The sequence below is a fragment of the Podarcis tiliguerta genome (genome assembly GCF_965153285.1).
Source record: "Podarcis tiliguerta genome assembly, chromosome: 6".
Taxonomy (NCBI): domain Eukaryota; kingdom Metazoa; phylum Chordata; class Lepidosauria; order Squamata; family Lacertidae; genus Podarcis; species Podarcis tiliguerta.
Window position 1 is genome coordinate 33011397 of NC_139539.1, and position 13031 is coordinate 33024427.

At 45.5% G+C, this 13031-nt stretch overlaps 1 protein-coding gene across 50 annotated transcripts in view; it reads right to left on the bottom strand.

Moving 5' to 3' along the window:
• IGFN1 (immunoglobulin like and fibronectin type III domain containing 1) overlaps positions 1 to 13031 on the bottom strand; it is a 43101-nt gene that overhangs the window by 13963 nt on the left and 16107 nt on the right. Inside the window, exons 5-15 of one of the 50 annotated variants that reach the window (XM_083444176.1) lie at positions 11998 to 12097; positions 10871 to 10918; positions 10681 to 10726; positions 9460 to 9637; positions 8750 to 8866; positions 7392 to 7563; positions 4844 to 5116; positions 2702 to 4057; positions 1943 to 2038; positions 1196 to 1780; positions 137 to 1165 (exon numbers count right to left, since the gene is read on the bottom strand). In XM_083444176.1, coding sequence (XP_083300302.1) covers positions 137 to 1165; positions 1196 to 1780; positions 1943 to 2038; positions 2702 to 4057; positions 4844 to 5116; positions 7392 to 7563; positions 8750 to 8866; positions 9460 to 9637; positions 10681 to 10726; positions 10871 to 10918; positions 11998 to 12097 — 4000 coding nt within the window. Of the gene's footprint in view, positions 1 to 136; positions 4058 to 4843; positions 5117 to 7391; positions 7564 to 8749; positions 8867 to 9459; positions 9638 to 10680; positions 10727 to 10870; positions 10919 to 11997; positions 12098 to 13031 lie in introns of all 50 variants that reach the window. The other 49 variants (XM_083444178.1, XM_083444177.1, XM_083444182.1 and 46 more) reach the window with 49 other exon arrangements.

The following is a 13031-nucleotide window of genomic DNA, read 5'->3' on the forward strand; positions in this document are numbered from 1 at the left end:
AAAAGCGTATTTGAATTTCCCCCACATTTTTCCAATTTACATATATATTTTTGATCTCCTGCATAAGGTTGTGGTTGCGTTAAAAAAACAGTGAACATAAGTTGTGGGCTTACTATGTTCATAAATATATAAATACCTCTCACATCCTCTTCAAGAAGACTTCCTCCTCTCCCTTTCCTGTCCCTGGTTCTTGAAATATCAGATGAAGCAAGTTGACTGGCATCTAAGTCAGACAGCTGTCTTCTTCTGTCACCAGCATGGGTTCCAGCGTCAGAAAGGCCAGAAGACTGTCCATAGCCTAGGAACTCTTCACCAGGAATGCCTGACATATTCTCATACAGGGATCCATCAGCACCTCTAACTCCTGGACCAACACCAAATCCACCTAACCTACCATCCTTACCATCCAACCATCCCTCACCACTAAGACCACCAGCACCAGTTCCACTAACCCTGCCATCCTTACCTATCCCTCCTTCACCATAACCCTCACCTGCTACACCATACTTGGTGCCAGCTCCTCCAGTTCGATCCATCATGCTACCCATGCCTCCTAATCCAGTGCCAGCACCACCAGCCTCAGTTCCATGTAAAGTACCTGCCTGACCATAAAGGTCACCGGTGCTCCCTACACCTCTTAACCCAACACCACCAACCCCAGGAAGCACACCATCCTTACCATGATGAACTCTCATACCTTCTGCTCCAGAAACACCAGTACTGTCAAGCAGACTGTCTGTGCCACCAGCACCACCAAGTCCACCAATGCCTGGTCTACTTGGCATTCCATCCTTACCATAGAGCCCACCAATGCCGCCAACACCACCAGGTCCGCCAGCACCAGCTCCACCTAACATACCATCCTTGCCATAAAGGCCACCTACTCCACCAGCACCACCTACTCCACCAGCACCACCAAGTCCGCCAGCACCAGCTCCACCTAGCATCCCATCCTTGCCATAAAGTCCCCCTACTCCACCAGCACCACCTACTCCACCAGCACCGCCAGGTCCGCCAGCACCACCTCCAGCTCCAGCTAACATACCATCCTTACCATAAAGTCCACCTACTCCCCCAGCACTGCCAGCTCCCCCAGCACCAGCTCCACTTATCATCCCATCCTTGCCGTAGAGTCCACCTACTCCACCAGCACCACCAGCTCCACCTAACACACCATCCTGACCATAAAGAGCACCTACGCCACCAGCACCGCCAGTTCCCCCAGCACCAGCTCCACCTAGCATCCCATCCTTGCCATAGAGTCCACCTACTCCACCAGCACCGCCAGCTCCACCAGCACCACCAGGTCCGCCAGCACCAGTTCCAGCTAACATACCATCCTTCCCATAAAGTCCACCTACTCCACCAGCTCCACCAGCACCAGCTCCACCTAAAACACCATCCTTACCATATAGTCCACCTACTCCACCAGTACCACCAGGTCCGCCAGCACCAGCACCAGCACCAGCTCCACCCAGCATCCCATCCTTGCCATAAAGTCCCCCTACTCCACCAGCACCACCTACTCCACCAGCACCGCCAGGTCCGCCAACACCAGCTCCAGCTCCAGCTAACATACCATCCTGACCATAAAGTCCCCCTACTCCACCAGCACCACCAGGTCCACCAGCACCAGCTCCACCTAACACACCATCCTTGCCATAAAGTCCACCTACTCCACCAGTACCACCAGGTCCACCAGCACCAGCTCCACCTAACACACCATCCTGACCATAAAGTCCACTTACTCCACCAGCACCGCCAGCTCCACCAGCACCAGCTCCACCTAATACACCATCCTTGCCATAAAGTCCCCCTACTCCACCAGTACCACCAGGTCCGCCAATACCAACTCCACCTAGCATCCCATCCTTGCCGTAAAGTCCTCCTACTCCACCAGCACTACCTACTCCACCAGCACCACCTACTCCGACAGCACCACCAGGCCCGCCAGCACCAGCTCCACCTAGCATTCCATCCTTCCCATAAAGTCCCCCTACTCCACCAGCACCACCAGGTCCACCAGCACCAGCTCCACCTAGCATTCCATCCTTCCCATAAAGTCCTCCTATTCCACCAGCACCACCAGGTCCACCAGCACCAGCTCCAGCTAACATACCATCCTTGCCGTAGAGTCCACCTACTCCACCAGCACCACCTACTCCACCTACTCCACCAACACCACCAGGTCCACCAGCTCCAGCTCCAGCTCCACCTAGCATCCCATCCTTGCCGTAGAGTCCACCTACTCCACCAGCACCACCAGGTCCGTCAGGTCCAGTTCTGCCTAGCATGCCATCCTTGCCATAAGGTCCACCCACTCCATCACCAATGCCAGGTCCACCAGCACCAACTCCGCCTAGCATACCATCCTTACCATAAAGTCCTCCTACACCACCAGCATCACCCATTCCACCAGCACCACCACTGCCTAACAATCCATCCTTCCCATACAGTCCACCTACTCCACCAGCACCACCAAGTTGACCAGCTCCAATTGGCAGACCGTCTTTGCCACAAAGTCCACCTACTCCACCAGCACCATCAAGTCCACCAGCTCCACCTAGAAAACCATCTTTGCCGTAAAGTCCACCCACTCCACCAGCACCCTCAGTGCCAGCTCCACCTAGCATCCCATCCTTGCCATAAAGTCCCCCAAATCCACCAGCACCACCAGCTCCACCAGCACCACCAGCTCCACCTAACATACCATCCTTACCATAAAGTCCACCTACTCCACCAGCACTGCCAGGTCCACCAGCACCACCTAACATACCATCCTGGCCATAAAGTCCCCCAAATCCACCAGGACCACCAGCTCCACCAGCCCCAGCTCCACCTAGCATCCCATCCTTGCCATGAAGTTCACCAGTACCACCAGGTCCGCCAATACCAGCTCCACCTAGCATCCCATCCTTGCCATAAAGTCCCCCTACTCCACCAGCACCACCTACTCCACCAGCACCACCAGCTCCACCAGCACCACCTAACATACCATCCTTACCATAAAGTCCACCTACACCAGCACCACCAGCTCCCCCAGCTCCAGTTCCACCTAGCATCCCATCCTTGCCGTAGAGTCCACCTGCTCCACCAGCACCACCAGCTCCACCTAACATACCATCCTTCCCATAAAGTCCACCTACTCCACCAGCACTACCAACTCCCCCAGCACCAGCTCCACCTAGCATCCCATCCTTGCCATAGAGTCCACCTACTCCACCAGCACCAGCTCCCCCTAACATCCCATCCTTGCCATAAAGTTCCCCTACTCCACCAGCACCACCACCTCCACCACGCATGCCATCTTTACCATAAAGTCCACCTTCTCTGCCAGCACCGCCAGCTCCCCCAGCACCAGCTCCACCTAACATCCCATCCTTGCCATAGAGTCCACCTACTCCACCAGCACCAGCTCCACCTACCATCCCATCCTTGCCGTAGAGTCCACCTACTCCACCAGCACCAGCTCCACCTACCATCCCATCCTTGCCATAGAGTCCACCTACTCCACCAGCACCAGCTCCACCTACCATCCCATCCTTGCCGTAGAGTCCACCTACTCCACCAGCACCACCAAACCCAGCTCCTTGCCCACCTGCTCCATTAAATGTGGAACCATCTGAAGTTTGCCGTCCACCTGCACCTCCAGATCCAGTTCCTGTGCCACCTAACATAGCATCTTTACCATGCAGTGAACCCATGCCACCCAAATCACCCATTCCTCCACTAACACCATATCCAGTATGTCCCATATGTTCACTACTACCACCAGCAAATCCAGAGAACTCATGCCCTTCTCCCATGTCTGTCCCCACCCCAGAAAACTGTCCCATCTTCCCATCTCTGTTGGCTCCTCCTCTTCCCAAAGATCCATCTTTTCCTAAGGAACCATAAGATTCTCCTTCGCCAGCTTGGCCATTCTTATACTGGCCATCCTGCTCATCACGGCCTTGTCCTTGACGAAGTTTCTTTGCACGGTCTTCATCTGGCTGTTTCTTCCGCCATCCAGTTATATCATCACTATCTCCTTCAGTCTGTTTTCTCTTTCCTTTAGCTGCATTGTAAACATATTGCTAGTCAGCTTAAACTAGTTCACAGCCATGTACAAGAAATAAATGGGAAAACAAGGGGGAAACTAATGTAGTGCAAAATAATTCTGTTTTAATCAGAACCATATTAAGGAAATAGATGTGATGCCACCCACTGTGTGGGTGGCATTTTATTCTACATCATGATCAATATTATACATGAATTTAGTTATTTAGTTTTTAGTGAAGGAAATCACCTCTTATTTCCAAATAGTTACTGGCATTAACAAAAACAACCAAAATGGCATTATAGGCCACAAATTAAAGTCATGCCCACTAGATTGACTCATATCTTTAACAATGGTATGGACAAGTGAATAAAGGTTAGGGACTATCAACAAATATTGGCTATGGCAACTAAAATGGGTCCTTTATATCTCTTTCTGCTAGTGTTGGAAACAGTGTGCTGGTGTAGATGAACTGTTGGTGTTTTTACAATTTAAAAAAGTTTTCTATAGAACTCCTTTCCTTTAAAACAATGACATTTGTAATACATGTTAAACATGCCAGACAGGAAAGCACAAGCACAATTAAAGGATTGCTATTTAAAGTTACTGGTGTAAGAAATAATGACAATAGGCCCTAAGGTTTCTTCCAATATCTATCCCATTTAAATCAGCCTGTACTCCATAATTGGGCGCTTAACAATCAGTCCTTGGATGTAGAACCCTGAAGTGCTGCTATGAGGGAATGGGGCACCCCGCTTCACAATAGATTATAGTGTGAGAAATCGAGATTAGATCACCACTCACATTCAACCTCAAGCCAGGCACTTGAAGAGCGGTCTCCAATATCAATGGTGTAAGTCCCCTTGTCAGAGGCCTGGGTGTTTTTGATGATTAGGCGATGAGTGAGGCCATCTTCCGAGACCGAAATTTCATACTTGTCATTGGACTCTAGAATACGGTCTCTGTGCAGCCACGTAGCGTTGGAGCAGGGTTCGTAGAGAGTGCACTGAAAGACAGCATTTCCTTGCTCGTGGCATCTCACCTCACCAAGAGGATAGCGAAAACTTACTGGGATGGCTGCAATACCAAATTGATGTTAAACAGACATGCAACAGATTCTGACTGCAGGGCAGCTTTGGAAGAGCAGTGAGATGGATGGAACGTGGGGAAACCCAGTTCCATTCAGCAGCGAGTGAGGGCTTAGTATCTGCCTTCCAAAATTACCCAAACAAATGCTAAAACCTGAACAGAACTTCCAGCCCCGATTTGGCAACAAAGCACCCTGATAGCCTGATATGGACTTCATGTGAAAACCTCCGAGAAATTTATCTGCCCTTTATTGAAGAATGGGAAAAATTCTCAGAATATATGCATAATTTAAGTGAAAAACAAATAACGCTTGTAATGTTCAGAGAAGCTTTGTAAAAATGAAAGTTAAAATTATGGATTGAAAGCAGATTTAATTTAAGAAGTAGATATGAACCAAGAAATGTGTGGAAAATTGAGAAGGGAAGGAGTACCAGCCAAGTTGAGGGAAGTCAAAAATGAGAGAATGGTTTTATAAATTGTTTGAATTGTATTAATTTGTCTTATTTGTAAACTGAAGAAAAATTATATTTTTTTTTTAAAAAGAGAAATTTATCTGCCCTTATTTTATGCAGCAATTTTTAACTCTCAGATTATACATGAAAGCTTGTGAGATGCTCTAATGTTAGCTGGGGCTCCATATCTAGACTGTAGCTAGGTGCTATCATGTTTTTGTTTTTTGGTAAAATGAGGTCTTAAAACCTCATGTTTGGTAAAATATGCACCATTATGCAATTAGAAACTAGCCCCTTCTGCCTTCTAATCAAGTTCTCAGCCTACACAGCATCTTTCTATTAAAGCTGAGCTCAGCCACAAAAGTGAGAGCTGCATCACATCTTATGAGACATTTGATCCAACATGGGTATAAATCCCTGGCGTGTGTGTTTATGTACTATGTGCATCAAAAAGACACAACTGATGCATGAGGTTACAGTTACAGCCTTAAAAAGAATAACGCATGAAGAAGCCCTGAGGCCTTAGTTTGAACATTTGTTTTCATTGTTAATTTTTGTTGTTAATTTTTGACACTAGTCAGGTGGCAATCCTATGCATCCTGCAACCCTGTGGGTAAACACAGGACTTGCTCCTGAGAGACCATGCATAGGATTGAGCTGTAACTTTGAGATTTAATTACAGCTGAGACTAGGGGTGTGCAAGAATCCCCCCCAGTAGTTATTTCGTTTTTGTTATTAAACCCTCACTCATTTAGTGATTCATTAATTGATATTCACATTCATTTTCATTATTATTTAATTCATTGTCATTATTCTCATTTGTTCTTGGTTTCCCCCTGCCTTCTATGGGACATCCAGTGGCACTTCTTCTCCTTGTTACTCTGTGTTTTCCAGTTGGTATGAAAATATCAAGGATTTCATTCCCTTTCTAAGGAATCAGACCTTAGAATCAGACCTGCTACAATTCAGACAGATGGGGAAAAGGGCCCCTGTTTCATGATCAGACTATGTATCAACTAATCTCTCTTTCAAACTACAGTGGTAGCTTGGTTCTTGAACTTAATCCATTCCAGGAGTCCATTCAACTCCATTTGAAAACCATTTGAAAACTCCATTTGAAAACTATTTGAAAACTAAGGCACGGCTTCCAATTGGATGCAGGAGCTTCTTGCACTTAATCGGAAGCCACATCAGACATTCAGCTTCTGAAAAATGTTTGCAAACCAGAACACTTACTTCTGGGTTTGCAGTGTTGGGGAGCTCATTTGTTCAACAGCTAAGCCATTCAGGAACCAAGGTATCACTGTACAAATCATTAACTCATCCACACGTTGACTTCTCCCATGCCCGGAAACCATGGGTCTGGGTGGATTTCTGCTTCTCTTGCACTTTCTAAGCATGGGTCTGAGCGGTTTTGCCCTTGTCCATTCTTTAGCGATAAATCGGAGAAAACATGATTGGCATTTGCTCCAATTTAGCAATAAAGATGTGTTTTTCCAGGGGAAAGCAAGTCTGGATGAGCCCTTTGGAAATGTGGAAGTTAGGAAAACTACCGCAGCTCAACCAGTAATCTTCATCTGATCTATACCTGCTGTTAGTAGGAGATGAATGGTTCCAAACAAGTCATAAATGAGCAATGAACGAATATATGACATTTGGAATTCATCCAGAACTCTGGCATTTGTTTCTTTACCAGTAATATCAAATGAAATGAGTGGCCCCCATTCATTTCACTTTTTTCCCATATGTTATGAAACAAATGCACACCCCCTCTAGGTTCTGTGCACAACCCCATGGTCACGAAGCCTTACATTCTGCTTCCAGCTCAGTTGAGAAAACATCTACATCTTCTACTTTGATCTGGTACACGCCAGCATCTTCTGGCTGCAGATCGTTGATGATAAAATTGTACTTTTTGCCAACCTGTCGCAGGCAGTGCTTTGTGTTTTCACTGTCAAATCCAAAATTGATCATCTGGCCATCCTGAAGGGAGGAAGGAAAGAGAATAAATTCACAGGAAGGTCAGAATCATCTTGGAAACGATATAAACCAAAGTCCAAGCAAAATGATCCTTGAAAATGTCCATTTGCAACAAATTGACAGATGACAAAGATTCCATGAAGCCTTTATAATTGGGAAACATTGGTGGCCCCACCCAAAAAACAAGCTAACCAGGGATTTAAAATGAACACGGATATGTAAATATTCATAAATATTGAGTTTTGAGAACTGCTATTATTGCCTCTGACCATGGAGGTAGAGCAAACCCATTGATAGATCCTCCATCAATTTATCTAATCCTCTTTTAAAACCACCCCAGTTGGGTGCCATCACTGAGAGTCTCATTGTTTAACTATTTGTACCCCATCCATCTGACTGCGTCGTCCCAGCCACTCTGGGTGGCTATGTGCTACATGAAAAAGTACTTTCTTTTATCTGTCCTGAATCTTCCAATATTCAAGTTCACTGGATGTCCAATGAGGACTGGTATTATGAGAGGGGGAGTAAAACTTTTCACTATCCAGTTTCAACATACCAGGAGTAACTTCTGTCATGTCACCTCTTAACTTTGCGCTAAACTAAAAGGCCCAAACACTACCTGTCACCATAGGAGAGTTGTTCCATCCCCTGTTCCTTTTGACTGCCCCTTTCTGAACCTTTTCCAACTCTACAGTATCCTTTTGGAAGATTATTGTGTCATTGTTACTCCTCCTAAAGAGGAAGGTGTAGAAGCCATGCTTTCACTTTAACACATTCCCTTCTGAAATTTGTTTACAGTGGTACCTCAGGTTACCTACGCTTCAGGTTACATATGCTTCAGGTTACATACGCTTCAGGTTACAGACTCCGCTAACCCAGAAATAGTGCTTCAGGTTAAGAACTTTGCTTCAGGATGAGAACAGAAATCGAGCTCTGGTGGCACGGCGGCAGCAGGAGGCCCCATTAGCTAAAGTGGTGCTTCAGGTTAAGAACAGTTTCAGGTTAAATACGGACCTCTGGAACGAATTAAGTACTTAACCCAAGGTACCACTGTAAACATGTATAGTATACCATGGAGTCAAGCAGTGCTGCTATGCATTTCTCGGTTTCTCTCCTGAGCTACTTAGCTCCAGTTCAGCCCAGATGTCTGATATGGTACAACTTCGTGACTTGACTTAACCTTCCTTACCTTGTATAGGTAAATTCTACTTTCTGGATTTTTCAGTTCCATCTCTAGGTCAAATGAAGCATTTCCTTGCACCTCATTGACTCTGACATGCCTCAGGTTCCTGAGGTTGAGCAGATACTGTAAAGAGCAAAGACGAGATATAATCGGGGATTTCAAGGACTATTAATGCTGCTTAAATGGGATACTGCCTGTTCTGGGGACAACCAAGGCAATTATTTCAACAGCAGTAAGCAAGATTACCGTTTCGATGCTTTTTAGATAAATCTGGGTGCTCTCCTTTCTAAGGAGAATGTGCTGTGGAAAACAAGCCCAAGCCTTGTGGCAAGTTCACTATAATACTCAGAGGTTTGACAATAAAGTTTTAAATTTCACCTGGAGATCTGTGACTGGGTCATTTAATATGTATGGGACCTTCAGAAAAACTTACTCAATTCTGAATTTGTGACACAGATAACATCATAATTCAGCGTAAAGCATCTACTTTGCAGGCAGAATTTCCCAACAACAGTCCTCAGGCATCTCTAGATAGGACTGTGAGAGATCCCTGCTTTCAATCTTGAGGAGCTGCTGGCAGCCAGGGTAGAAAATACTGAGCCTGGTGAACCAATGGCCTGACTCAGTATAAGACAGCTTCTTTTTCTTCTTTCTATGAAATGCAACAAGATGAGGATTTGCCTCCCTAGATTCTGGCGTTAAAGGGATAGCCTTACTTGTGCCTGCTTGTCCTCTCTCTCCTTCTTCATCTCTTGAAGCCTCCTCAGCATCCCACGGAAGTCAACAATGCCATACTTTAGGCAGATCTTTTCATAATCTTTCTTATCTGCATTCAGCAATAACTGCCAGATCTGTTCCATGTCAATTTCCTTCTTTGGAGCACTTGAAGGTGTTCTGAGAGAGTTAAGTACCAGGAAGAGAAACCCTGATTATATGTGAATAGCAGGAGACATCTTTCTCAATATGTATATGTGGTGGGGTGTTTTTTGGGGTGGGGGGGGGAGTTGCTTTTCATTCCAAACCCTCCTCAGAATCTGAGGCAAATCCACTAGGAACATACTAGTAGGACTCCATTTGTTTTCTTTAATGACACCATATATAGCCTCCTCTGTTTATGATGGGGATGTTTGCAGCTAATGGCAGAATTGCACTCAGCGGGTGGCATTATTAAGTACACTACATTATTTCTGCAAGCTAAAATACCTCTGCATTGGAACATCTTACCTGGGGAGATGTTGGGCCTCCCACCATTTGGAATCATGAAACAGTAATTTATCAAGAAGATGTTTTAAGCCTATCTGTACACACAGTATTTATTATTCACTTATTACATTTATAATTTCCTTTTCTTCCATGGAGCTCACCGTGGTATACACAGTTTACCCCTTCCTCATTTTATCCTCACACAACCCTGTGAGGTAGGTTAAGATGAGGGATTGCCACTGGCCGAAGGTCACCCCATGAGCTCCATGGCTGACTGGAGATTCAATCTCTGGTCTCCTAGGTCCTAGTCCAGCACACTAACCAATGTACCCCACTGGCTCTCCCCTTAATATTAATTTTACAATCTTAAACAAATGGTAAAACCAGAAGACCACATTGATGTCCCACCCTCCCACCCCCGAATTTACTTAAGCAAAAAGGTTATAACTTCAGGAGAAAGAGATATAAAAAAACTGCAAAGCAAGACCCAATTGTATAAGGAATCATACACTACTGACAGCAACATTTACTGGGGACTGATCCCTATTACTGTCAGAGGCAAGATATCTGCTTATTATATACTGATGTTCATGAACATTTTCTGCAGAATAACCATTTATATAATGCCCTTTGCAAGTGGGAATTGGGACTTTGTCAGCCATATCATATTTCTTGGAAGACAGGGACCCCCTTCCCCCTACTTTATAAAACAACCTGTTCTTGGAAACACTCACCGTTTCTTTAATGTTTTTCTGAAGTCCTGGAGCTCCTTTTTCAGGTCTGTAAGATTTTTTTAAAAAAGAATTGGCATGCAATGAAAATGGGGCTTCCTTAACCCAGAGCTTAATAAGAGTGTTGATGTGGTCGATGTATTATCAAGTGGCAAAGTCTTGGCTTGTGAGCCTCCAGACCAATGCGGCTTACCTGTCTGTGGTGCAGAAGAAGTCTGCTTCGCTTTCTTCTTGAAGCCGACTGATCAGTTACGGCAAGAGAAGAAAGGTGAGGAGGGAGAGAAATCAAGAGGGAAGGAGAATTCCTTAATTAGCAATGTAGTTGCAGGAATGCCTCCTCTAAGCATTGACAGTTGTTACAATTTAGAAGTTAAGCACACTCAAGCCTCACAGAATTCTTAGGGCTTAAGTGTACAGTTCATACTTATACCGAATTCATTGAGACAAGCATGGTTCGCTTTGTATTAGTCAAACTGGGAAATGCATCATTTATGTTTCTCATTTAAATATTCTATTAAAACATGACATTCAAATGCCTAATGGCAATTACAGACATAGAGAAAGCCCTTTGTTGGCCTGTAGATTTTAATGGGTATCTTTCATGAATAAGAATACCTATAGTTGCATTATACATATCATACTGGATATTTTTTTTCTTTCTGAATGACAGCAGTTCTCCAGGGTCTCAGGTCACTCACATCATTTGCTTCCTGATCCTTTAAACTAGAGATGCCAGAGGTTGAACCGGAAACTTCTCCATGCAAAGTTATGTGCTCTACCACTAAGTTATTGTCCCTCCCGTACTTATTATTTGCATTAATAATGCCATCTTATGCATACCACAGAGCCTAGGGCTTGCCGATCAGAAGGTCGGCGGTTTGAATCCCCGTGACGGGGTGAGCTCCTGTTGCTTGGTCCCTGCTCCTGCCAACCTAGCAGTCTGAAAGCACATCAAAAGGGCAAGTAGATAAATAGGTACCGCTCCGGCGGGAAGGTAAACGGTGTTTCCATGCGCTGCTCTGGTTTGCCAGAAGCGGCTTGGTCATGCTGGCCACATGACCCAGAAGCTGTACGCCGGCTCCCTTGGCCAGTAAAGCGAGATGAGCGCCGCAACCCCAGAGTCGTCCGCGACTGGACCTAATGGTCAGGGGTCCTTTTACCTTTTTATGCATACATACTCAGAAGTAAGTCTCATTGTACTCAGCAGTGCTTTCACCCCTGGTAAGCATGTTTAGGATTGCAACTTAAGTAATAGTTGGTCCTCAGTGCCAAAGCATAATTGTTTAGGCTGAATGCAGCATGCTACCTTGACTAGCCTACCCTGTATGATCTTGAGACCAGCAGTGCAGGTGGCTTCCCCATACTCATTCACAGCGGTGCAACGGTACAAGTCAGCATCATCCGCAGTGATTCTGTTTACCTTGAAAGAGAAAAGAGAAATGGAAATCAGTGCAGAAAATGTATTATTGTTGTGTGCGCTCAGGTCCTGCTTGCTGGTTTCCCACAGGTGTCTGGTTGGCCATTATAAGAACAGGATGCTGGATGAGGTGGGCTATTGGTCTGATCCAGCAGGCTCTTCTTCTTCTTCTTCTAAGATGCTCCATTTTTTAGGGAGAAGATTCACCAGTCCTTGACATTTTACTGCGTTAAAGATTAAACAGTATATTCACAGGAAGCTATGTATATACCATACATTAAAGCACATGACTCCCCCCCTCCACCAAAGCATCCTGGGAACTTCAGTTTACCCATCGCAGAGCTAAAATTCCCAGCATGCTCAACAAACTGCAGTTCCCAGAATTCTTTGATTTAAATCATAGAATCATAGAGTTGGAATGAGGCCAAAGGGTCATCTAGTCCAACCCCCTGCAATGCAGGAATCTCAACTAAAGCATCCATGAGAGACAGCCATCCAACCTCTGCTTAAAAACCTCCAAAGAAGGAGAGCCCACCACCTCTCGTGGGAGTCCATTCCACTGTCAAACAGCTCTTACTGTCAGAAAGTTCTTCCTGATGTTTCTTGCAACTCGAAGCCATTGGTTTGAGTCCTACCCTCCAGAACAGGAGAAAACAAGCTTGCTCCCTCTTTCATGTGACAGCCCTTAAGTTATTTGAAGATGGCTATCATATCTCCTCTCAGTCTCCTCTTATCCAGCCTAAACATACCCAACTTCCTCAACTGTTCCTTATAAGGCTTGGTTTCCAGACCCTTGATCCTCTTGGTCACCCTTCTCTGCACACGTTCCAGCTTGTCAACATCCTTCCTAAATTGTGGTGCCCAGAATTGGACACAGTATTATAGGTGAGGTCTCACCAAGGCAGAATAGAGTGGGACTATTACTTCTCTTGACCTG